General features: G+C 37.9%; 2 protein-coding genes across 5 annotated transcripts; both read right to left on the bottom strand.

Annotated features, from left to right (window-relative positions):
* Window positions 1–1282: 1282 nt before the first annotated feature.
* On the bottom strand, window positions 1283–16034 carry plekhm2 (pleckstrin homology domain containing, family M (with RUN domain) member 2). Of its 4 annotated transcripts, XM_083570606.1 has the most exons (21): window positions 15998–16034; window positions 15157–15374; window positions 13343–13449; window positions 13143–13252; window positions 12889–12988; window positions 12211–12298; window positions 11169–11334; window positions 10783–10842; window positions 9552–9813; window positions 8099–8875; window positions 7933–8002; window positions 7706–7796; window positions 7538–7602; window positions 7319–7407; window positions 6718–6850; window positions 6256–6446; window positions 6091–6156; window positions 5819–5978; window positions 4994–5173; window positions 4685–4801; window positions 1283–3621 (listed from the first exon to the last, which is right to left on the bottom strand). In XM_083570606.1, the coding sequence occupies exons 2-21, from the start codon at window positions 15214–15216 to the stop codon at window positions 3484–3486; spliced, it is 3030 nt and encodes a 1009-aa protein (XP_083426732.1). In that variant the 5' UTR covers window positions 15217–15374; window positions 15998–16034; the 3' UTR covers window positions 1283–3483. The 4 variants fall into 4 exon arrangements, with proteins under 4 accessions (XP_083426732.1, XP_083426733.1, XP_083426730.1 ...); XM_083570607.1 differs by lacking the exon at window positions 10783–10842 and having other exon boundaries at window positions 15998–16026; XM_083570604.1 differs by lacking the exon at window positions 15998–16034 and having other exon boundaries at window positions 15157–15994.
* A 3328-nt stretch (window positions 16035–19362) lies between these two features.
* On the bottom strand, window positions 19363–26585 carry ddost (dolichyl-diphosphooligosaccharide--protein glycosyltransferase subunit (non-catalytic)). Its single transcript, XM_083569573.1, has 11 exons — window positions 26238–26585; window positions 24725–24835; window positions 24551–24637; window positions 24349–24452; window positions 23354–23448; window positions 22597–22690; window positions 21493–21641; window positions 20648–20795; window positions 20433–20553; window positions 20242–20348; window positions 19363–20158 (listed from the first exon to the last, which is right to left on the bottom strand). The coding sequence occupies exons 1-11, from the start codon at window positions 26470–26472 to the stop codon at window positions 20009–20011; spliced, it is 1401 nt and encodes a 466-aa protein (XP_083425699.1). The 5' UTR covers window positions 26473–26585; the 3' UTR covers window positions 19363–20008.
* Window positions 26586–26803: the final 218 nt, after the last annotated feature.

Genomic DNA, 26803 nt, shown 5'->3' on the forward strand with positions numbered 1-26803 from the left:
ATTTCACACTTGCCAGAGATCTTACTGCAGTGATGCAGAGTAGTGGGAGGTGCCTTTAATGCCGGGTGGTTATAGGATGAAGAACAAACAAGCTCCTCTGGCCAACACACAGCACTGGAAATACTAACAGTTGATAACTGGATTTAGACAACAAATGTATTACTCTAGGTCAGGAATATTAAAGAACTGCAGGGGAAAAGGGCATTCAGTATGGGTAAGGAGATAGAAAAGAAATATATAAAAATAAAAAACAAAAAACATGACAATAAGACTGTGATAGGACTCTTGACACATGTAACACTGACATTTATTTCTTTATTATTTATTTCAGTTAATTAATTGGTAATAAAATCCCTGAGTAATAATTTTTCTTATGGATAGGCATTTTTTTTTTTTACTTTTTTAAAAATAAAAAAAAAAACTAATATTTTTATTTACATTTAAAATAAATATTGTTCCTTTTTGTAAAATTGTAAAAAAAAATGTATTTCTTTGTGCTGCCCTGCTTTTGCCACTTCATAATAGGCCAATAAAAGCCTAGACATTGTGATGACTTGGCCTGACCTTTGTTTAATACACTATAGTAGTTTAAATGAGGAAATACGCTCAATGCCAATAGAGGGAAAATTTTGTCATTCTTGTTATTAATGTCTATGCCTGAAATACCGGTAATATCTACACTGATCGGGCATAACATTATGGCCACCTGTGTAATATTGTGTTGGTCCCTCTTTTGCTTCCAAAACAGTCCTGATTCATCGAGCATTAAAAGCATTAACTTCCTCCGCAATTTGTTGGATCGGACCACACGGACCAGCCTTTGCTCCCCACGTGCATCAATGAGCCTTGCCGCCGTGTTGCCAGTTCACCACTGTTCCTTCCTTGTACCACTTTTGATTAGATACCGACCACTGCAGACCGTAAACATCCCACAAGAGCTGCAGTTTTGGAGATGCTCTGACCCAGTCGTCTAGCCATCACAATTTAGCCCTTAACAAACTCAAATCCTTATGCTTGCCCATTTTTCCTGCTTCCAACACCTCAACTTTAAGGACAAAATTTTAACTTGCTGCCCAATATATCCCACCCACTGAAAGATGGCATGATGATGAGATAATCAGTGTTATTCACTCACTGGTCATAAAGCTATAATGCTATAATGTTATGCCTAGTTGATGTACTTTAGAAAGCTGCAGTAAAACTATCCCCCTTCATGCAAAGGTTTTTTTATAAAACTACATTTTTTTTTAACCACTTCATTTAATGTCCAACACAAGACATATTTATCCGAATCCTTTATTATAGATTTAGAAAATAAGTCTTGACATTAGTGATTGTGCATATTATACAATATTATACAGAAATCTAATTTTCATAATCTCACTGTGTGAGAACCGAACACATTGTAGTGGTTTCTCATTGTTTACTGATAAACAAAACAGGAATATTTATGTCACAACAATGTTTGTGTCAAAGTCAAAGTTGTCTTTAGTGAAAAAGGCCAGAAATGAAGTAAAGATGGCATTATTTAGTGCCTCAATTTAGCGGTCAATCTTTAAAAATTACCCACAGATAGTAGTGATAGTATTGTATCAACAATAACACTGTTGCAATGCATTGTCAAGCAATGTACTGCAATAAGTATGAGTGCATATCAATCTTAAAATTTTTAATATACTGATAATAAAGTTTATTAAATACAGTGTCAGGGTGCCTAACATTTGCATGTCAAATCTTCAATATAACTGAACTAAGCACTTCTGGTTTTCATTAAAGAGTCTTACGATAAGATGTATTTGTTTATTTTCCATTTACAAAAAAAGTGTTACTGAAAGAACATTATAAAAAAATCCAAACAAAACAAAATAACATGCAGCATTTAGAGTATTTAAAATCAAGTATTAGGACAGACTGGATTATCTTATTAACAATGGCAAAGCATACAAATAAGACAAGCAACCAAATACAAAGAAAATATGTACATATACTTTACAAACAATAAAATAAAATAAAAAACCTTTATACAATTTCACCATTCCAACTCCAATCCACAATTTACATTGAATTTAGACAAACTTCATGAAACCTGAGGTTCTAGAACTTACTTCATCATGTCATCAAGCCATAACAGCCTGTGGAAAATCCTCAAAAGTGCACACACAACCCTACATTTTACAAACCACCCACTAGAACAATTTCCAGAGTGCAATCAAAATAGTAAAGGTAGAATTATGGAATGGCTATTCAATTTAAAAAAGGAAAATGTTTAAAATTGACTTTAAAAAAATAATGTTAGGGAAGCATTAACAATGTAAAATAAAAAATGTAAGCATAACTGCACACGTGTGTCGAATGCAAAATATGTCCAAGCATATATGCCATTTGCTTTTTATAGATGGAACAAATGTAGGTCCAACATAAAGTGGTTTGTGTAAAAGTCAAGCAAACTCCTCTGGCAGATTGAAAGCAGTTTCACAGACTGATCTTTGAACACTTTCTTTCAAAACAAACAAAATAACCTGTCAATAAATATTGAAAGATTACACGGCTACACTTTTCAATAAGGAATTAGGCCTAAAATGGACTGATGCACTTACAAAGCTAATAGGTTTACTGCATTACAGTCCGTATTATGACGTATCTTTGTGTGCGTTAGCAGGATGTTGCACTATGAAAACTGGGACAAAGACTCATACAAAAGGGTTTTGTCTTTCTTGTCTTTCGTTCCTCAGAACGAGTCTTGAAACAAATGACAAATGGTGGCGTTACAGGAAACACAGACAACATAAGCAAAAAGCTTCATCCAGGCTGATGGATTCTCTGTCCCACAGCAGATACATTCATCCCATTAGTAAAATCATGACATATAATACTAGTAAAGTTAATGTAGAATAAAACATGTGCACAATCTTGCATTCGGTCAAAACATCCTCTTTAAATGATAACCTGCTCCCTTCATGTTCTCTTTGTGCGTTGCCGAATATGCAGGTGGGGCTGCCAATACATTCGGCGTCAACAGAAATCTACTTTTAGCAGCCAGAAAATAACTGTTACTACATTTCAGAAACAGTCAATACAGTAATCCATTCATTGAAGTCTACCAGCAAGTACCTTTGCAAAAATAAAAGGGGTTTTTAGTGAGGTATTTAATAAAAAGAGCTTTACAAGGAGAAATGTAACAATAACTAAGCACTTTGTATACTTTGTACACTTTACACAAACTGTACATTTGTGATGAAGTGTTTGGCTACAAATGGATGTCATTCATGAAAATCCAATAAGCTCATGCACAGTGGTAACAGCTCATTCTTATGATTCTGCCCATTTATCTAGGGGCTTAATATACTACAACTCAAATATATGTGCAATTTGCTAAAATGTGTTTATGTCCTCTCAGCCTGCTGTTTATACCGATATTAATAGCACAAAGATGAGTCAAGTGCCTGCCACCAGTCTATTCCTGCCTGTCTGTCAGTCATGCTCTCAGCACCATGGCTCTCTCTGACACCTCCCTCTGTGCAGACTGTCACTCCTCTGCCAGGCACTTCTCATCAGCTCCAGGGCTTCCCTACACCTCTTCTGCACCAGCTCGTCTGATATTTCCTTACGAGCCAGAGAGACCTGAGCAACAGAGGAAAGGAAAAGACTTAGAAAAAAAAAACCCCAATACATAAAAGAATACATTCATTACAAAAGAACTTGCTGAAATATTACATTGTCCAAAGAACTTGATTTCAAAATATTAAGTTAAAGGAAAAAAATTAACTGAATAAGGTTGTATATTAATATCGATATTTACTACAATCTTCAAGCTTTATTTTGCAATTAAATTCAGAATAGATTTTTTTTCCAACCTTGACATTTCTTTTATCTACAGATTGGTCTATTTTCACTTTCGGTGTCTGTAGCGCTCATTACCCGTAATGCCATTCAACTACCTGCTTCTACAGATAAGTTTCAAATCTACAACACCACAACCAACGTAATCATGCAAGTCATCTCACAGACCTATCTACCTGCCGATCAAAGCTTGTTGCAAAAACTTGTGTGCAACCGACTCATGCCATAGCAACGCAATCTGGGACTTTGAGTCCTATGCTGTCTATCTACAGTACTTCGGTATTTCTTTGGTTTCTCCCTAATGCAAAAGAACTGAGAAAAGTCAAAAAAAGAGGCTTTTGCTTTGTGTTTTGAGACTTTTAAGACCTTTTTAAGACCTACATCACAACATCAAAAACACACACAAATATGTTGTTAGCCAAGTATCACTAAACTTGCACTTTCCATAGCTGAAAAATAATATCTGTTTTACATCTGTGGTACAGTCCAAGAGAGATTTTCGCCAATAACAGAAAGCTGATTGGCAGTTGCATATTGGTCTCATTTGTAGTCGTAACACAGCAAATTATATTTGGATTGGTGAAAGAAAGAACTACAACACAATGAAAACTAACAAACAAAAACGTTCTAAAGTGCTACAGGAGCATTTCAATTAGCATTAGAAATCATTTTTTCCGATGTCCATGTAACGCCAAGACCTGTTTACAATTATTTAAGATCTATTTACAATTATTTAAGACCTAGAACAGAGAATTTAAGCCTTTTAATGCCTAAACTTTTGTAATAAAATATTTTGGAGGACTTTTTAAGTAGTATGTATGCTAGCAATGGCAGAAACTATTACCTGAAAAACAGATTTCCACACAGAATCAAGTTCCTCCAAGAGTCGATCCCGCTCCCTACGGCCACTAAAATAAAGAACCCACGGAGGGAGGAACTGAGATCGGTCAGCTGCAAATTCCTACATAAAGAAACAAATATAAAGTAAGACATCAATTAAAAATGGTTATGCGTCCAAACTTGCCTAATAAATAACATGCATGATTACACGTTGGACTCAGAAGTACGACCAAGTGTCTAATTTATTTGCATTAAAAGCTCTAGTGAGATTTAATTATTGAGGAGCTGGTGTGCATATCCTGTTCTCTCTTACAATAACACAATATTCTTTATCCTCCTCAAGGCAGACAGCCGTGATGTCACTGATCTCAGCTGCACCAAGCGAACGGAAAAAAATGGTTTGGCAATCCTGATGACATGTCAACAACTTTTTGTCGGTCAGAACGAGGCAGCATGGGATACATGGAGTTGGCGCTGATCCCTGTGGAATCACCTGAGAGACAAAAGAAATATATCTTTGTATAAAAAAAACATATAAAAGTGAGGTAAGAATGCAAAGTGGTTTTTCTGCAGAAAGTAGACAGTTAATGGGTAAACCCACGTGTCATGTGACAAATAAATATTGCAACTTATGCAGTCCACTTAAAATAAAAATAAAAAAATAAAAAAATAAATAAAATGAGTTGGGCAATACAGGTTGTCCCTGACTTACGAGGGAGAGGAGTTCCAATGACCTAATGGCAACTTATAAATACCGCAAGTCGAGACATGACCAAACGTCTTAAATTTTTAACAAATTACAGTATACAACCCCATACTGATCACCATTCTTAAACTTTAGCAAAACAGAGCAATTTACAGTACCGTACTGTACAAACTACACGGTATATACATGTATGTGAGAGTGCACGGACGAGCGGCGGTTCACAAATGGAGGGCGAAACATACCTGCCGCGCAAAACTTTAAATATTTGTACAACTTTGTCAGATTGCTATAATCATTGTAGGTTAAAAAGAACTTGTCAAACCGTCGTGACTCAGGGACCATCTGCATTACAATTAATTAATTAATTAATTAAATTAACAAATAAACAAAAACCTACAGCAAATAGTGGGTGCAATCCAAGACTACACTTACTCCTTTAGACACAGCCTGACAAATGAGCTGCATCCATTCTGCCATGTCTTGCTCATTTTCAGCACTCAGCTCCAGAGGAGAACGTGCTGTCAGGATCACCTGGAATGCATGTGGCCTCTCTGTGCTATTGGAGCGTCTGCAGCCTCCGCAGTGCTCACCCCTGCAGGAAACACATACATCCACATAGATCAACATTACTAATCCAGTTTAATAATTGAGGGCTCTGGAACATGGGTCTGGAAAAACTTGCTGACTCAGGTACACATTCTTACCCCATGGTAATTGACATCAATGGCGTAACATCGGTCCTTTCAGCATACAGGAAGAGGATGCCACTGCTGATCAGACCAACATCAAGCATGTTTAAACACAGATATTTGGCTTTAACAATAGTGTCATGTGGACATTTTATCTTGAAAAGGCCCTTGCTGCTGTACCTGAGCACAACATAACAACTCTTCCACAGCTCCTTCCCCAGGTATGAAGTCCCTGCTCGATACAGAAGTGGCCCCTCCTTAGTGCTACTGGATTTCCCTGAGCCTGACGGAGAGGTGGGAGTGCCCAAACCCACATCCATGGGGTCTTCCCAGTGAATGAGGGAATAAAGACGAATACTAACCTCAGACACCTGCACACACACACGCACGCACGCACGCATGCACAACATGCTCATTATAATTAGGAAAAGTATTATATCATCATCGTAATATATACTATTATTACAAAATGTGTTTAAGTGCTATTTTGTAGTAGTACAAGGCAGAAGAATTGCTATGTTTTCAATAAGGTATGCTACGTTTCCCTAATGTACACTTTGCTACTAATGTAACATACCTAATCCAGTATGTTTTGCATAGAAATATTGTATATTTTAATAGTATATGTATATGCTCCCATACCTCACACTGCAACTCCTGGCACACAAACTTAGTCAGAGCCAGCTTCTCCATGGTAGCATCAGTCAGGATAGCAGGTAAAGGTAGCTCACTACAGCCATTCATCATTGCAGATTTCAGCATGCTGAGGAACCAGCTACAATGTTGTAAGAGAAGGGGTTGAATGATGAAACCTAACAGGAATTTGTTTCGACAAACCATCAGTTTTCATTTTACTTCAGTAGTGCTTAAATCTAGTACAGGTAGTCCGCCAAGTTACAATAGACATGCGTTCCGATGACCCCCCCTTCGTTACTTTTAATATCGAGACATGGCCCAACCCATTAAGGAGTTTTAAAGAATGGTGATCATTATGGGGTAGTGTATACATAATTGAGCAAAATAGAGCAATTTCCACTACCGTAATGTATAAATTTTATAATATACATGTATGTAACCGCCACTAGTGCAGGCACGTGCAGATTGACCTGTATTGAATGGACTGCTCTGCATCAGTGACCATTATTTTCATTTAGGCTTATTGTTGGTATTTTACCATCATTATTTACAACAATAAAGAAGAAAAATGAATGGATACATGAAATAACACATAATACAAACTAACATAGTGAGTGAACAATCTGCAGTATCCAAAAGAAACTGCCGTCTCCTGTTGGTGCACACCAGAGTGACTGTCTGCTGATCCAAACCCACCTGAGGAACAAAACCAAATTATATTACTACTAATAATACATTTGAAATACTCATCCTTGTGAATGTTATGTGCAAGTCTGGCTCAAAAGAAATTAAGTGTTCCCGTATTAGATAACAGATATTAACTCACAGATATGTAGTCTAGTTCACTGTAAGACACAGCTTCTTCTACATTATACGGCTTGTCTGCTGCTCCTGAAAAAAGTCAAACAACATTTTAGAATAAAGCATAGTGTTTTAATTCATTAAATGTGAGCACAGTGATGGTCGGTTTCATTGGGTTGTGGATAATGCTTACCCTTCCGCAACAGGTAAATGTAACAGTCTGTTAGCAGAAGAAAGAGAGGCTGCAGGTCCCCCTCCATGTGGCCTGTACTCATTCTCACCATCTGATAAAAAAATTTATAGAAATTGAACAAATCAATTAATATCTATCTGGATATGATCTTGATAAGCAATAAAAAATAAGCTGGGGTGCCATCTATATTTCATTAGAAGGAAAGACTTAAGATATTTTAAACATACCTTAAAGAGTTGCTCTTCATTCTCCCGGAAGACATGGATCATAAGTAATAAAAGGTGATTATTATCAACCCTGAAAAATAAAAATAGATTTAATTTAATTTGAACTTTCTCTCTCGGTAAAACAACCAAAATGGTATGAAACAATAGCTGCTGCCATTCCTCTGACCTAAATTCTGCAGGATGGGAACTCTCTGCTGGACCAGAATCGTCTCCCACTCCCTCTTCTTCATATTTATTCTGAGCAGGACCATTGGGTTGCTCCACCTCAACATCTTCCCTCTCTTTCTCATCTATTTTGGAGGATGCATCCTGCTCTGCTGTTTCTCCTTTTTTCTCATCTTCATTGCCACCATAAGCAGTCTGCGACTGGCCATTCCCTGCAGAGTCATGGTGGCTACCACTCTCGGCAGCAGCATCTGCACCGTGGGAGGTAAAGCAGTAGAAGTGTGCTGGAGCTGCCGAGACCACGAGGGGTGAGTGTGAATCTGGATCGGGAGGCTCCCCGCCTGAGTCCTCCCGAAAGGGCTGATGCTGAAGTGAAGATGTGGACGAACTAATGGCAAACACACCATCGTCTGCCTCTTCTTCTTGTCTTTCCCAGCTCTTTCTATCCAGAGCCCCGTTTAACCTGTCCATTACATCCCGGAGTGGCTGGCCTACATTGTCCATGGAAGTGTCCGACATTTCAGGGAGCCTTAGTAGGGCCACTGGTTCCTGGTCCTGGCCGTTCCCCATGGCCGATCGTGCTGAGCCATCCAGTGCAACCAGAGAGCGATTGCTACCCTCAACAGCTCCATCCTCTGGATTCATCCTTGCATTATTGATCTGAAGGTTTTCCTCCGTTTCTAATTGTTCTGGGGAGGGCACGCTCTGGCCACTGCTCACAGAGTCGGTTGATCCCCTTCCCCGGCGTTTCTTACCTGGTTTCCTTCTTCTGACCATCCTAGCATGAATTTAAAAAAATAATAATAAATGATTATTCAATTCACTTTCAGCATAACATACATTTCAAGCTGGATTAACCATAAGAACATAAACATTGATTTTTCTCATTCAGAATTACAAGGTGTAAATTAGTTCTATAGATAATAAATACAATAAAGGAATTTACACCCTGACATCAATGAACAACAGATGCAGTAGTGCAGCAGCTGTTGCCCAATACACAGCGTTGTATAGTGCATCTTGCACCACTGGCATTAGTGAACCAGCATATGGATTCACAGCAAGAATTTTCTGATTGGCAATTCATAATAGCAAAAAAGGAGAAAAACCAGACATAGCACAACTTCTACTCATCTGCTTTTTTTCTTACAACTAAATGTCCAAGCAGAGGCTTTAAACAGACTATAAGTGCTTACTAGACTTTGCAAACAGCAATTCAAGAACAGTATTTATGCATAGATACTGATCATTGTACATGGAATAAAATTTAGTTTTTACTGTACATCTTCGCTGTGCTCTTCAGTAGACTAGAATCTGATTTCCAATAGCATTACAAAAAAAAGACTATCTGCAAGTCAGAGAATTTGAAAAAAATGAAGAACTTCAGCATCAGCTTGGTGTGCAACTTCCCAAACACCAAAAAAAAAAAACCAGTCAGTAAAACTGCCACACACCTAATAACCTCCAAGTCTGTGCTAGTGCTCTCCTCCCCAGCAGGAATATCACGGCTTCTGGCTGAGTGTACAGGTGTAGCATCTGCTGATGTGTTCGTGTCGGAGTCTTCGTTGAAAGGGTTGTAGCGAAACGTGGGGCTGCGTGACAGAGACGTGCTTCTGACTGGAGCTGCTGATGTTTTGACCACAGAGTCACTAATGACTGTTTGGGGATCTGAGGCTGTAGAGCGAGGACCACTGACTGGGTCAGTTAGATCTCCTTCTGCCAGGGAGAGAAACAAAACACATTGAAGAATACACAAGTTAACTATGAATATTAAGCAGCAATAGCACTTCTATTACTCCAGCAGCAATAGAGCTTGAAAGTGCGTTTGGAAACACTGCTGTTGAATTTCACCAGGCAAACACACACAGAAAGAGGTACACACAGTACACGTTTTTGCAATAGTATAATGGTACAGGCCTGGGTTCAACCACTCTGAAATAAGCATTCAGCAGAATGAATTATGAAATAAGAAATATTCAGCTTTAGCAATTGTGATCAAGAGAATTTATTGTATGTGAATAAATATATTATATTAATTATTAAGAACAAAAAGATTCCCTATTTTTTAACAATTTTTTTTGATTATTGTCAAAGTTTTGTACTGCTTTTTGACCATTTGGACCAAGTTATCAGTTAATAAAAAAGAAAGAGGAAATTAGGGTTTATTTGATTGTTGCAAGCTCTAAAAATGTGTCCTCATCCTTAAGACAACTGGTTCAACCCAGGCCTCAAACATGCATAACTGACACACACGCAGCACTGCTATATACAGGAAGGAGAAGCAGACACCAGGCAAGGCAAGTTCAAGCATCTCAAATTATTTCTCTGTTCAATCATTTAGCTTAGTGCCAAGCACCCAACTACCCTTTCCCTTAAACATCATATTAATACGTCCTCTACACCTGTTATGATTAAATACACAGTATCAATGCAATCATATTTTGCTTCATGTTTGGTAGAGGTCTTGAAAAAGTAGCAACCAGTACCAGACTGCGTTCAAGTCAGCAAAAAAGCAAGGTTAAAATCCAAGCAGTTTTATATAGGTCCTATAATCAAGGACAATACAAAGCTATAGACATGCGTCCTTGTCCGTGTGAAAATGGGCATGCAAGATGGTGTGAGATTTTGATGTGGGAACTCAAAAGGAAGAAGACATGATGGTTGTGGGAAATAACCAAATCCCACCTTCCCAGTCTGCACTTGGCATAGACTGCAACACAGGGAAGATGTCACCAAAATCATAATCTAAAAAAAGGAGGGATAAGATGCAACATTAGGCAGAAAAAAATGACCAGATAGAAAAGGGGTTAGGAACAACAAAAAATAAATAAATAAATAAATAAATATGTATATGAATATGAATGTGTGCAATATGAGGTGAAAGCAGATACTACATGAGGAATATTCAATTTAATCTGAAACTGATAAAAGAAAATATGTAATATGTGTGTTAGAATAATCAATCTAATGAGAGACATAAAAACATTAAAGTCCTAAAAAATATTTAAGAATAAAAAGAAGAAAAAAAAAAGGTTAAAGAGAAGAAAAAAACAGCTATATAAAAAGCTTACCCTCACTTGAGGGGGCGATGGCACTGTCATCCCACTCAAGGTTATTGGAGTTGAATGAGTGCAAAGACAAGCTATCAGAGCTGGGCAATCTCTCCTCAAAATCCAAAAGATTCTGTGGTTTGTAGTAGTCAGGCATGTAAGGGGCCACATCCAGGTATGGAACATCCTAAAAGCAGGGAAAATATTTGAGGTGGATAAAAAGTTGATTAAAAGAAACCTAGAATTAATAAACATGCATCATAACTATTAAATGACTGCTTTTTATAAAGTCTCACTAGCCCACATGCTGGGACAAGAACTTGGTGTCTTCAGGATATTATTCTTATTTATAGACATCTGGGGCACAGATACATTCAGCAGCCAGAAAGAGAAATAACCTATGCTTCAGTGACGGTTCTTATGGATCTATGCACCACAGTGCAACGTAACTACAGAGCACAGTACTCAGTCCCATTCCCACTGTTTGCTGCAACATACAAGAGCTGAGGGGCGATTGGGCATTGGGTAAAACAATTTCTTTCTTAGGTGGCTTAAACCATTAACTGGCAGTCAATGATTTCAAAAACAGGAACACACATGTGGAAACACTGATGAAACTAAACAAAAATAAGCTGCTACAGAAAACTCTCAAACAAACCATCCTGTAACAGACCTCTTAAGGATAATATATCGAACAAAAATTTGTAACAAATTTCAGTGAGCTGTGAGGATGGAACACCAACACTGAAACTTTGCTCATTGACATTGATTTTATAGTGAGGTCTCAAACACAATGTGGACTTTAGAAACTTATTAGAAGAGGATACTTCTGCACTGCCCTTACTAATGCACTTCAATAGTTTTAACTAGATTATTTTAGTCAGCTAAGTTACTAGGCAACCAAAATACAGGACTGAGCAAGCAGTGGAGTATGATACATTTAGCATTTATCCACCCCAAACAGCTTGTTGCTTTTTTTTCCCCTTTATTTAAATTGCATATTTGTGAAAAACATTTTGGCACAGTTTAATTTAGGATTGGGCAGAACAGCAAAAGGACATACCAGTTCAAGGTCAAAGCGGATGAACTCCAGTCCCGAAACGAGTGTCAGAAACAAAGTGAGATGGTCATGACTGCAAACCAGGGCATTCCTGGAAAAGAAGGACCAGATCTTGAATTGTTTCTATGAAAAGGAAAGCCAAAAAACAGTCAGTCAGGAAAATGAGGGTAATCGGGCCACTATGCCGGTCTGTGTGAGAGAAGGAGGCACGAACAACAGTCTAAGAGCTGGATGCATGGTCTACATGACTAGCTAAAAACATGTAGCCTCTGTGCCAGCCAAACCTAGTTGAAGGAGGCATGGCCTCTGTTCCAGTCAAGTGTAATTAAAGTGCCGCTGCCTCGGAGTCAGCCAAGCCTAGACAAGGAAGCGGGCCTCTGTGTCAGTCAGGTGTAACTAAAGAGGCATGGCCTCTGTGCCAGACAGGTCTAAATAAATAAAAAAAATTAAATTAAATTAAAAAGTCTGGCTCTGGCCAGGAAAGACATGGCCTCTGATAGATTGAGGTGGTTTCTCTGCCTGTCAGGCCTACAAACTAAAATCACACTGTATTAGAACAGCTGTCAATTATAATAGTATCAAATGCATCTTTGCCTATTTATGCATTTTATATATCATCAGGTATGCCCCTTAAAGTTTTAGTGACTTGCACATTGCACTATAGTCATACATCACACTTACTTGAAGTAATATTTATGCAAGAGTGCTTGATTCTCCTGGAAAAGGCGAAGATAGCTTTCTAACGAACTTTCACTGAGAGCCAGGTACAACCATGCTCGACCTATAAAAAAAACACAAATTATCCAGGTTATATTCCAGCAAAAGAAATATGAAAAAAATTTATCAACAAATGTCAACAAACATTTCAGCAAATATTTTGGCGTAATTTGGACCAAGGCTATCTGTAAATACAGAGTTGATGAAATGGGTCTCACTTCGTCCTAGGTTGGTGGCTATGTGCTGAAGTTCGTCAATCTGCCGGACGGCTTCTCGTCTCGTAAAGTGTAAGACAAGAACCCAGTAACCTGAAGATATATCCTGCAGCCTACAATGCAAACAGAGTAAATATTTACATTTTGTTAATATTTGTTATTCATTTGGAAAATATATGCAAACCTACAAAACACACCCCTACCCATATAACAAAGCGTGGTCTAGGTGCTCACATAACCGCTGGAGAACACGGTCATGGTTCCTGATGGCTGGTGTCTCATCTTCACAAGCTGCAAAGTAACTCTGCAACTACAACAATAAAAAAAGCTCTCATAGTGAAAACAATTAACAAACATATATACACATATATACATTTTTATTAATGCAGTTTAATACTAGTGATCAACATTTGAACAGTTTACATTTTTAAAACAATTTAACATACAATGCCTGCTTGGTTAAATTATATAAAATAATATTTGATTGAAAGTTTTTTTTATCAATTATATAAATGAGTAATTAAATTGGCACAAATTTCATTGATGAAAAAATAAATAAATAAATGGAAAATTAAATGAAATAAAATTTGAAATAAAAAACATTTCTTAGACCCCATTTGGGTAATACAGATATGCATGCAAGAGAGTTTGTTTTACATGTAATACTGTTTTTAATTTTCTAATGATCTACTAATAACCGCTCTACTTAGTTCAGAATACTTCAAATGTCTTAATTCATTCTAGTCTTCGATCATTCACTCCCTTGATATGAGGAATTCATAGCACTAGTGTTACCACTTCCTGGTTAGCAGCTAGTGCTATGGATTCTTTAGCAGTTTTATGCATAAGCAAAACAAATCTTATTTCTGGCACTGAGTGCGAAGCCACAGTGACACTGCGCTAACTTTTTACAAATTTTATTTTAAATATACCCCTGGCATTGTTGTGTATGTTTTTAAATGCATTAAAAGTGTAGGGCAGAGACTAAACAAACTTAATAGGTTCCTCAGATTTTAACTATGTTCCATGTGTTTTTTTTTTATGTCCTTTTATATCCTACTCAGGGTATGTTGATGCACACAGAGTTTTTTTTTATGTCCTTTTATATCCTACTCAGGGTATGTTGATGCACACAGATCTGCCATCCCCCAGCTCAAGGGTTCTTGCTTCAAATTTAAGAAAGAGTTATTTTACTTAATTTTTTTTTTTTTTTTTTTTTTTTATATTTTATTGATCCCACTGGGAAATTGTTATTTTTTCGAATATTCCAGCGATGTAGGAAGCTGGGATATGCGTCATGTTACAGCACCCCTAAAGCACAGAGGGTTAAGGGCCTTGCTCAAAGCTGCCTGATTCATACCCTGTGTTCCCAGGCAAGGCTTTATTCACTGTGACCCTTATCAGATCAATGAATCAATCAAGTAAGCAATTGAATGGCGCAGTTAATCATAGCTTTTATCTCGCAGATCTGAAAGTTTGGAATTTTCTTTTTGTGTTGTTTGTTTGTTTGTTTTTGAGTGTTTAAAGCTGAACTTTGGCAACAGACACGAAATTCGTCAGATCTAAAAAAGTAGTAATCCCGAGCGCCTGATTGATCACGTGACCCACAATTCCCAGTCAATACGGGTCCGGATTATGTACAAGAACTGTGCGAGGAGGAACTAAACCACATGCGCGTTCTGAGAGTAAACAATCCAGAAAGTAGATCCAAAACCCTTCGTTTTAATATCGTAATTTTTATATTGTATAAATAATTAAATTTAAGTAATTAAGTTGAAAGGACACATGAGCACGACATGTAGAATACAACCCAAAATGAGCTGATACCGCAGTATAAAACATAATAATACAGCATCATAACCAAACTCTGTTCTGGGGCTGTTTTCGCTGATTGTTTTCCTCATGATTTCCAGGCCCAAGTGTTGACAGATCCGGGGGCAGTGAAAACCAAACAAACCGCTCACTGGCTGGTAATAAATATCTGTTTGCTCTAAAGACTCGCCTACAAGCCGCTTACCTTCTTTACAGACAAGGAAATGTTTTCGAGAATCCTGTCTTTGACTTTTAGTTGATCCATGGCTGCTTGCTGGCTCTGCTCTGGAGCACACCCGAGGATGTCAGCTGATGTCAGGGGGCTGGGGAAGTTTAGCCGCCGCGGGTTTGCTAGCGCTCCTGGCTGCACTGTATGATCAGGAAACCGGGAAGCTCTGACTTCAGGATCACTTCGATAGTCGCCTAAGTGCATAAAACTAACGACAATCTTCCTATTACAGTCATAACTTACTGAAAACCAAGCTTAGCTTTCAAAGCTGGATATTAAACCAGCCTTTCTTTACTCATGGTGCCTGGTTCGCTGATTATCTGCTGATTATTAGCTGATTATTAGCTGATTAGAAGCTCTCAGTAGCTGTTACCTAGTATGAAAATAGCTTTTATTGAGTCAGCTAAAGTTTACTATCTAAACAAATTACTGTTTAATAAATAATGAGTGACTAAAGCGCGTTTGCTAAGGATCAAGCTAAAAATAATAAATAAAATAAATGTGCTGACGCCTCCTTGTTTTGTCGCGAAGGGAACCGCCGGCGTTTCTGCTGTTAGTGTATCGGTGTAAGTGTCTTTATAAGCGGTAAATAATTTTGAGAATAAAGCCGGCGGATTCCGGGGCTCGGCCTCAGCTAGCAGGCTTAAGCGTCACATGACCCACACTCATGTCAGCACACTTACAGCCTGCCGCTTGAATAATATAACATCAGCAACCCCGAATAGTATTCAGAAGAAGCGCTTTAATAGATAAACTGGGGTGCGGTTTGCAGACGCATTTACAGCTTTTGTTTAATTTATGTACTGATTTTACTGACCGGATATGAATCATTTTGGGGTCAGGAGCAGAAACACGGATTTAATGTAGTGTCAAAATAAAGGTCTATTTTAAACAGGACATTTCTTGATCTAATTGGCTGAGAGCCGTGAACTTTGTATTAATGCGCCATAATTCTGTTTATATAGAATAATTGTTTTTCGCGATTGATAATAATTATAATGATAATAAAAAATTCTCTCTCTCTCTCTCTCTCTCTCTCTCTCTCTCTCTCTCTCTCTCTCTATATATATATATATATATATATACAGTGAGGAAAATAAGTATTTAAACACCCTGCTATTTTGCAAGTTCTCCCACTTAGAAATCATGGAGGGGTCTGAAATTGTCATCGTAGGTGCATGTCCACTGTGAGAGACATAATCTAAAAAAAAAATCCAGAAATCACAATATATGATTTTTTAACTGTTTATTTGTGTGATACAGCTGCAAATAAGTATTTGAACACCTGTCTATCAGCTAGAATTCTGACCCTCAAAGACCTGTTAGTCTGCCTTTAAAATGTCCACCTCCACTACATTTATTATCCTAAATTACATGCACCTGTTTGAGGTCGTTAGCTGCATAAAGACACCTGTTCACCCCATACAATCAGTAAGAATCCAACTACTAACATGGCCAAGACCAAAGAGCTGTCCAAAGACACTAGAGACAAAATTGTACACCTCCACAAGGCTGGAAAGGGCTATGGGGAAATTGCCAAGCAGCTTGGTGAACAAAGGTCCACTGTTGGAGCAATCATTAGAAAATGGAAGAAGCTAAACATGACTGTCAATCTCCCTCGGACTGGGGCTCCATGCAAGATCTCACCTCGTGGGGTCTCAATGATCCTGAGGAAGGTGAGAAATCCGCCCAGAACTACACAGGAGGAGCTGGTCAATGATCTGAAAAGAGCTGGGACCACCGTTTCCAAGGTTACTTTTGGTAATACACTAAGACGTCATGGTTTGAAATCATGCATGGCACAGAAGGTTCCCCTGCTTAAACCAGCACATGTCCAGGCACGTCTTAAGTTTGCCAATGACCATTTGGATGATCCAGAGGAGTCATGGGAGAAAGTCATGTGGTCAGATGAGACCAAAATAGAACTTTTGGGTCATAATTCCACTAAACGTGTTTGGAGGAAGAAGAATGATGAGTACCACCCCAAGAACACCATCCCTACTGTGAAGCATGGGGGTGGTAGCATCATGCTTTGGGGGTGTTTTCTGCACATGGGACAGGGCGACTGCATTGTATTAAGGAGAGGATGACCGGGGCCATGTATTGCGAGATTTTGGGGAACAACCTCCTTCCCTCAGTTAGAGCATTGAAGATGGGTCGAAGCTGGGTCTTCCAACATGACAATGACCTGAAGCACACAGCCAGGATAACCAAGGAGTGGCTCTGTAAGAAGCATATCAAGGTTCTGACGTGGCCTAGCCAGTCTCCAGACCTAAACCCAATAGAGAATCTTTGGAGAATCTTCAAACTCCTTGTTTCTCAGCGACAGGCCAGAAACCTGACTGATCTAGAGAAGATCTGTGTGGAGGAGTGGGCCAAAATCCCTCCTGCAGTGTGTGCAAACCTGGTGAAAAACTGCAGGAAACGTTTGACCTCTGTAATTGCAAACAAAGGCTACTGTACCAAATATTAACATTGACTTTCTCAGGTGTTCAAATACTTATTTGCAGCTGTATCATAGAAATAAATAGTTAAAAAATCATACATTGTGATTTCTGGATTTTTTTTTTAGATTATGTCTCTCACAGTGGACATGCACCTACGATGACAATTTTAGACCCCTCCATGATTTCTAAGTGGGAGAACTTGCAAAATAGCCGGGTGTTCAAATACTTATTTTCCTCACTGTATATATATATATATATATATATATATATATATATATATATATATATATATATATATATATATATATACTCACACGCCAGGCAGTGATGCAGCTGCTCAGGATTCTCTCAATGGAGCAACAATTTTCCATGAAACTCAGTCAGCAGCGGTTCACATTTGTTGACAGTATACATGACCACCCGACTCACAATAATAGAAACATCAGAGATTATGAGATTATCATAAAAAAGATTATCATTGAGATAAGACTTCCAAAATGTTCTTATTGAAAACAGATAAGTCTGAAGAATTTGACCTTATCATTTGACCCTTGTCCTCCTCTTTTATTTACACTTTGTGGTTGACAATCTCATTTAAGCTTCAAAATGTGTCAATTCTTTCACAGTGTATTTTTATAATACAGTAAAATGCTGAAATTGTTGAAAAATCTCCACTGTTTTGAAAAGAGCAATGAGCTTACAAATGCTGTTTTTCGTCACGTTACCGTTGGTTTCGGTGTATTTTTGTTTGGCGGTTTGTTTTCTTCTGTACTCAATGTTAATTTTGCTGCTTACAGTTTTGTAACTGCTGATCGGCTATCAGAGAAAATGCTAACACTTAATGCAGCAGTTACTGCAAGGTTAGGCATTGACAGTGTAATGTTTTATTTGACAGCAATTCCATTCTCACGAGTCCATTACTACTTACTTCTTATTTTGTATAGATCAGACCCTGTCAAGTCAAGTTTATTTCTATAGCGCTTTTCACAGCAGACATTGTGTCAATGCAGCTTTACAGAATATACCAGTTTAAGGTGAATGGTGTGCATTTATCCCTGATGAGCAGCCATGGTGACTGTGGCAAGGAAAAACTCCCTTAGATGTTATGAGGAAGAAACCTTGAGAGAAACCAGACTCATAAGGGGAACCCATCCTCATTTGGGTGATATCAAGAGTGTGATAATAGTCTTTAAACAATACAGAACACTGGAGAGAGAACTAGCATTAGCACTAGAGTGTACGATTATGAGTAATGATCTTTCTACAGTCTTTTACAGTCATTTGTGGTTATAAAACTAGGAGCTACTGAGCAACTTAAAAAATAGCTCAACATTTGTGATCATCACAGATCCAACACCTGCTTCTTAATGCCAGAGCCTTTAAACACTTAGCGGTCCAATGTCAAAACTCCAATTGGCACGGGTACGTCTCTAAAACCTTGTGTATCTGCTCAGACTGTTTTGCTAAGGCCAAGCTTTCAATTACTTTTATTTGCTCAAAGTTCTTGATCTCGTTGTAGCTGTTGTTTGCTAGGCCATGTGTACCTTGCTTGTGTTCACTTTCGTCTTAAACTAGTTTGGCTATTTTAGTCAGATTTTACTCAATAATATTTGCCTCAAGTATTCTTATCAATGTTGCTTGTGAATATGCATTATTGTGAAATCATTTTCTGTATTACAATAATTACCACATTTTTGGAATAATTACAATAAACAATAAAACATTGAGCCAAACAGTTGATTATCTTTTTAGTCATTATTGTGCAACCCAATCCAGTGAAATGATCTTAACTTTTACAACCATAGAGCACATCGTCTTAACACATTCAGGCATCATGCTTTTTGTTTCCTAGAAGCTCAGTTATTGTGATTATTATTGTACAAACAAAAATCAGAGCTTTAATATGGGCAACATAAAAATGCACATCCACTTATGTTCTTCCTAAAAAAAAGAATAATAATACAAAAACAACCCAATAAAAGTAGACAAAAAATTTTTTAAGTTGAGGGACGGTGGACCATTTTAATAATCATGGGCCTTTTTACAGAATGTTAACATCATTCATAAAAAATTTAAGCTTCATGAACAAACATCAGTGCATTTAGTCATTGAAACTGCAGTTAAGTGTACATTGTGGGACGCTCTCACTTTATTTAAATAAAATGACAATCCAGCCTGAAGATGTCGTACAGAAAAACAAAAGAAACTCAACTTGTACAAAAGAGCATTTAAAGTCAGGTTGACAATCGTTGTGTGAAGTTGTAGTGGCATGTCAGACTCATGGAAAAACCCTACACCGGCACAGTTCAGTTCTCAACCACTGATTTGTGAAAGAGGACTTGTTCAACCCAATCTGATTTTATTCTAAAACCCTATACCACTTAATCTGACTTCTCCTTCTCTTTCATGTGGAGAAAGACAATGCTGAAGAAGAACAAGCCACCCATCATTGAAAACACACTGGCGTAGTATGGATAAGCAGAGGGAATATAGCGCTCATACTGAGTGTGCTCCAGCGGGCGCACAGACACCTGTAATACAGAGTCAGAATTAACAAGAGTAGGAGTTCAGTGCAGGAATAGAAACAGCAGCATTAAAACACATGTGCACTTGCCTGTGTGGAGGAGTAAAGATGTGTGTAACCCAGTCTGTTGTAATCGACTTTGAACTGAAACACTCCGTACACATCTGGCAGCTTAAACTGGACACTGTATTTGCCACCTGTGCAGATTTAAATAAAGAGTGTGAGACTGTATAGCTTTTTAATTTTCAGATCTTGTGGCTAAATTTTGACAAAACAGATACCATTTTTCTTGAGGTAGGTCCTGACAAAGGGGTCAATCCGGACAAACTCCAGCTGAATGTCATCTCCGTCAAATGGCACCCAACGGCCCTCAGACAACATTTCGATTACGATGCTGTATTCCTGTAATCAATTATATAAATAAAAACACTGAAAACTGTTTCTGAGAACCAGAAAGTCAGAAACGGGTGTGCACTATTTTAGAAATAAAACTTACCACCAGGTCAGTGATGGTATAAGCTGCAGGTGGTGCACTTTCACCCACTTTATGATGAGTTACAGCTCCAACCCGGAGAACACCTGCCTCCTTAAACACCCAGCGGGAGAGAGCCTCAGCCAGCTCCTGATTCCCTGTCTGCGAGTATCTAAAGCATCACAAACATCACATTAACCAAAGTGCACCTAAAATTCAAGACAACTTTACAGGATATAGTATCAGAAGTTCATGAAATGTCTTAAATTCTGCTTTCAGTCCTGATTTTAAATACTGGGAATGCACAATGTCCACAAGCATTGCCTAATAATAAAAATCAATAAAAAAAAAATAAAGAGAATTGGTTAAAATTCAAGAAAACCTTTTTATATGATGTTTTGTCCTTATGTGAACAATGTGCTCAAAGTGATCGTTACATTTTATTTATGGTCCATCAACAGAAAATAAATGACCACCCTTTTTTTTTTTTTTTTAGATATTAAAAGAAGAAGAATAGCCTGTGTCACACATACATTACAGCACAGTGAAACTCGTTCTTCGCGTATCCCACCTTGCTCAGAAGCTGGAGTCAGCCATGATACGGTGCCCCTGGAGTACAGAGAGTTAAGGGCCTTGCTCAAGGGCCCAAGAGTGGCAGCTTCGTGATACCGGGGCTTGAACCCCCAACCTTTCGTTCAGTAACCCAGCACCTTAACTACCGAGCTACCACTCCCCCGCAAATTTATAATAATACAGGCATAAAATTATATGCATGCGATCCCTTTCTCAATGTGAAAAATATTACTTAATGACCTTTTGTATCCTGTCATTTCTAATATTCAGTAACATGAAAAAATGAGATTTCATACCTCTGGGATCCTGGGGTGGCTTTCTGCACTGGGGAGTTGAAGAAGGAATCACTGAAGAAATGCAAAGATCCGCTGAAGACCACCCGAGCATTGTTTCTTGCCTGCAGACCAGCAATCAGGAGGGTGTTCTTCCCAACTGCATGAGGGTACTGCAATACAAAAGTGGAATATCAGGGGGTGGGGGATAATAACTGTGTATAACTGTAAATTCAGGCATCCCATATAAGAAATACTGCTGCTTAAACTTTAAAGTAAAAGAAAGAGTTTATTTGAGACAAATATTTAGTTTAGTCAGGACACTTTCATAGGAATATCCCCCTACCCCAAACCTCTGCCCAGGAGCTCACATAACCAGTTTATACATGAGGTAGATTAGCTACAATAGCAGATCACGTCTTTTGTCTTGCAAGAACAGGAATATGAGGTTACTTTATGCACAGCTTACCCTAACTCGGACCCTAAATGAAAATAATTGAGTTACGAGAAGAAAACAGTGAGGGAAAGATTTTTATGGAAAACCTGTTTCTGCCACATTTAATAAAAAGTTTGGCTAATTCCAAGTTATTTCTTTATTAAGTTTTTTTTTTATTTAATCAGGCAGCGTCACCCCTCTTTAGAAACCAAGCCCCTGGAGAGAACTCAGCTTAACAGCTTAAAACTTTAGTCTATCAAAATGGCTACCAGTGGAGGCACCAGAAATGTCGGATGTTTTTGAGAAATAAAGTCAGAATTGCAAGAAACAAAAAGCTGAAATTAGGCTTTTTTGTATGTGGCTGAAACTGGCTTTCTTAGGATACAGGCCTAAGAAAGAGACAACGTTTGGGATAATTTGAAACTAAAACAAAGAAAACATTGTACAGTTCGCTTATATTATTTATATGTATTTTATATAGATAGATACACATATATACACACACAAATTATTTTTTGGGTTGACACAAATGCAATTTTAGCAATAAAAATTTTTTTTCTGAAAAGGAAACAAGTTACTAGTATAGTATTGTTCTTTAACAAAGAAAAAGTACTTCTTAGCCGATTACTTGATTAATTGTTGTAATAATCGGTCATCGATAGCTACAGCTCTAAATTATACTACACACTCACTTGTGTAATAGGACGGTCAGGGAAATAGGAGTAAGAAGTGGAGGAGCCTGTGAGGATGTCCAGGACAAGAGGGTTATCAGGATCAGCCACCATTCTGTAAAATAAAAGATCACTACAATATATCCACAATCACATGCATAATAAAGATGAAGGAGACAAGAGAGTAACGCTGTGCTTTTGTAAATAAAGTGAACAGACAGGATGCACCTTCTGCAGTGTCTGTCAGCTCTCTTCACAAACACAAATAAAACAACCTGAATCTTAGTGAATACTCGCCTCAAAGACATAATGCATATATGTATAAAAGGTTCAATTGTCTAAACTCATTTAGACGGATTCAAATACTTTTAAATAAACAAAAACAAATACTGATTGTGTAATCCATATGAAAGTTAGAAGAAAGTTTCTCTGGCATCACCTCATTAACTGTCTACGTGGAAATATAGCAAAAGTTCCGTTTAGTGTTCTGCTGATTTACCTTTAAACTCATCATCATTTTAAAAAAAACATAAAAATAACAATTTACAATGTTTTAGATATTTTGTCATCATGCCTTCATGTTTTTTACTATTTATAAATTTGCATAAAGCATTCATATTTGTCCATGCCCATGTCGATTATAGAATTAAAAACTTGAAAAGTATTATTTTAAGGTAGGTATGTATGTATGTATGTGTGTGTGTATTTTATATATACATACACACACATACACATACAATTTTACAATTAATAGCTAAAAATGACAAAGATCACTTACCCGACACCTTTGAAGAGGACGGGGTTCTCAGTGGGTTTGCCAACAATAGTGGGGGCCTTAAGGAGGTTTTCTGGACCTGCAACAATCAGCGTGTGCTGCAGGAACAAGTGGAAAAACATTCAAAACACGCAAACAGCAAACTGAGAACGCAACTAAAGTAATTTAATAAATTTAAGTCGCTTATAAAGCAGAACAGAAGTTCTATGTCATTGGCCAAGATTTAAGTTTAATTAATCAAATCTGGCCAGCGTCTAATCTGTGTACTAATAACCGTTCTACCACGAGCCAAATCCGCACAGTGGACATGTGGTGAGATTTGGAACGAGCACTTCGTGCTATAGTTACAGGTTATATTTAAACTAAATAACAAAAAAATACATTGATTCTACTACAAAGCTTTGTGGTTTTAAAAAACAGATAAACCAAAAAGGATAAAGAGAAAGATTAAAAACCAAATAAACCATTTCCCTAAATATACATGCTATAGTCATGTTAGTTTACTGGAGTACCTCTAGGTAGTGCTAATGTACCAGTGTCAGTGCAATTATCACATCTGCATTTTGTTCCAGTGTGTTCATGCTGTGAATTTGTACTAAGTGCCCTAACAACTAACAACCGGCTTAAGATTCAGAAAAGTTGAAAACTGATCACTGAGTGGGGGAAAAAGCCTACACTGATTATTCAGTTTATATTTTTACTGTGCTTTACTGAGTTTTCAGTCATTTTTGAGAATTTCAGTTCCTTTAAATTTCAATTTAGGTATGAATCTATCTATGTAATCTAAACAGTGATTGATTTGAGTATATGAGTCAAAATAAATTCAGGATTAATAATTAATCTCCCAGATTATTAGAACTCTAAATTCAAGTACAGTTTTCTTCTAAGGACGATGCCCAAACAGCAGGGTTTTTAATCAATTACATTTTGTATGTGTGTATATATGGAGCACTTTTTGACCTTTTACACTGAATAAAAATCCCCCTATATGCACTCACCTCCCCAGGATCAGAGACGTCATAGTTATGATGGTCAATGACAGAAGTTTTCTCCTCATCAAACTCAATTCCACATTCACTGCCCAGCTCACGTATCGGGTCACCTATAGGAAGAGAAAATTATAATCAAGAGTGTAATAAATACCACAATAAAACACCAGTCCATTTACATTCACTGTCTGAAATGTTTTGAAAGACCCACCGATATCGGAGCTAGCTGCAACCAGAACATTTCCACCACCATCAATGAAGGCTGTGATTGTCTCCAGATTGATGTTTCCTCCAAAATCTTAAAACATTAAAGGCATTAGTCAGATTGAATCCAGTTACACTACCACATTTGGGAATTACTAAAGTGCATTCAATTGATCTTTACCTTCCACAGATGGGGCAAAAATGATGAGATGGTCATAGAGGAACTGTCCATACTTGATCAGCGAGAGACTGGGATCATCAGCAGTCTTAAATGTGAGATCAAAACCGCGATCTGAGAGGGAAAAAGGGAGATAATGATTAACATGTGATTCTGACCAGGTATGTTTCCAGCAAATTACCACACCAACTTTCACGTATTATGGAAGGCAAGTTGAGATTTTAGTCCGTTTGAATCAAACTTTGGGGCATTTCCCCACCTCAGTGCAGTTTAAGTAGGCAAAACCACAGAAATCAAAAATCAAAATCCCAATCTGACACCAGTGCCAGGTGAACCCCAGTGTGCTCTGACTGCAGCGAGGAAATTCTGAGAAGACAAACATGCTGTGGTTTGGGTTGAAGGCATAATCATTTTTGTAGACATACTGCAAGCTGCTATACTGAAGCCCAGGGTGAAAACTAAGCCAAAGGACAGCAAATGTCCACCACTGCAGAAATAACATGCATTTGGGATATTTTAATAAACAAAATAAAGGTTTTAAACCCTTGGTGTGATGCACAAAATACAGAAGAGTTGCATATATATGTATGTAATATATGTATACACACACACACACACACCTTTATTAACTCTCCACGTTCTCTATGATTGAGTGACACATTCCCCTGACAAACATTTGTGTATTTTTCAGTTACTTTATTCCCAACTAACAACAGTAGATTGCAAGTGGAGTTTCAGCCTTATCAGGGTTAAATCAAAAGATTTCAATTCTTTACTCCTACACACCTGCCTCGTAACCAATCTGCACGGACACTCAAATTTCCATATGTTCCCAGAGCGCATGGTAAACATTTAATGTTAGTTAACAAAGTCAGCGCTGCTGCTGAAATGTTCTGGGAATTACAAAATACTATTCTGTGTAATTACGTTAAAACTGACAACAAACACTCACCAAATGATGCTTTTATGGGTTCATATTGTAATGAGTTACAAAAAAGTAGCACCCAATAAAAAAGAGGTTAATTGCCAGAACCCAAAGAAAGAAATGGCTTTTTAACCTCATATGAATACATATGAAAAGGTAAAGCACTTTTTGCCTTTCAAAAAATACAGCACAGTGAAATTCATTTTATTTTATTTTTTTGCATATCCCAGCGATGGTACAAAGCTGAGGATAGAGCACAGGGTCAGCCATAATGCAGCACACCTGGAGCAGAGTGTGTTAAGGGCCTTGCCCAAGGGCCCAAGAGTGGCATTTTGGCTATACTGCGGCTTGAACCTCTTTTTTAAAGGTACCACTTTAAAAAAAGGTAATCAAAGCATTCATGAGAAGTAGTTGTAACCAGGTGCTGGACTGTGCACTCCAGACCTGCTATTATCCTGAACTCAAACCAGGAAGTTCACATGCACGCTCATGCACGAGCTCCAAATATGCAGTAAGATATAAATACATATCTACACATACACTAATGTGCTAGAATTATATATTTCTAATAAACAGAGTTGATCTTCTTACCTGCTAGGCTGCGGAAGAAGATTGAATGGGTGTCTCTGATGTTCGGGCTGTCCAGCAGGACCAGAGTCTTTCCGTCTCCGGAAACCACGTGCAGCAACAAAGCGGCGGATAAAACGAACATCGCGTTTCTTACGAGTCCCCCAGACTGTGAAGAAAGCATGCTGGCACCCCGTCTTTCGCGTCCTGATGGCACAGTGTAGTCCATGTCTTTCACTGCTAATCCACCCGCCGCCATTTTCCTGCTTTGGACAACGTCAGCGCTAACAAGGATGTCAACTTTGACCCACACTGTCAGCCAATCAGGAAGCGCCTCATGGACCAATCCTGCCTAGGAGCTGGCGTGGAGGCGCTCTGTCATATCACATGCGTTTACTTTTATTTGGCAGAGAAACATAAAAAGCGGTAAATCCACGCTCAGAGGCGATAAAGTAAAAACTAAATAAAAGTTAAGCTTTTTCATGCACCATTTATTCTTTTTTTCTTTCCAGTAGAATTTGCACAAAACACAGGAAAGTGTGGGAAGTATGCACAAAAATATTATTATTATTAGTGGTTATTATTATTAG

This window comes from Silurus aristotelis (assembly GCF_946808225.1).
Source record: "Silurus aristotelis genome assembly, chromosome: 19".
Lineage (NCBI taxonomy): Eukaryota > Metazoa > Chordata > Actinopteri > Siluriformes > Siluridae > Silurus > Silurus aristotelis.

Coding starts and splice junctions, on each gene's coding strand:
- plekhm2 (XM_083570604.1), bottom strand. CDS start 15,384: ATGCACTTAGGCGACTATCGAAGTGATCCTGAAGTCAGAGCTTCCCGG. Junction 7,603..7,705: donor CATTTACCTGTTGCGGAAGG/GTAAGCATTATC, acceptor GACTTTTTTCAG/GAGCAGCAGACAAGCCGTAT. Junction 7,408..7,537: donor GTGAACTAGACTACATATCT/GTGAGTTAATAT, acceptor TTTGTTCCTCAG/GTGGGTTTGGATCAGCAGAC.
- ddost (XM_083569573.1), bottom strand. CDS start 26,472: ATGGCGGCGGGTGGATTAGCAGTGAAAGACATGGACTACACTGTGCCA. Junction 24,638..24,724: donor TTTTGCCCCATCTGTGGAAG/GTAAAGATCAAT, acceptor TAATGTTTTAAG/ATTTTGGAGGAAACATCAAT. Junction 22,691..23,353: donor GTCCTCTTCAAAGGTGTCGG/GTAAGTGATCTT, acceptor TTTATTTTACAG/AATGGTGGCTGATCCTGATA.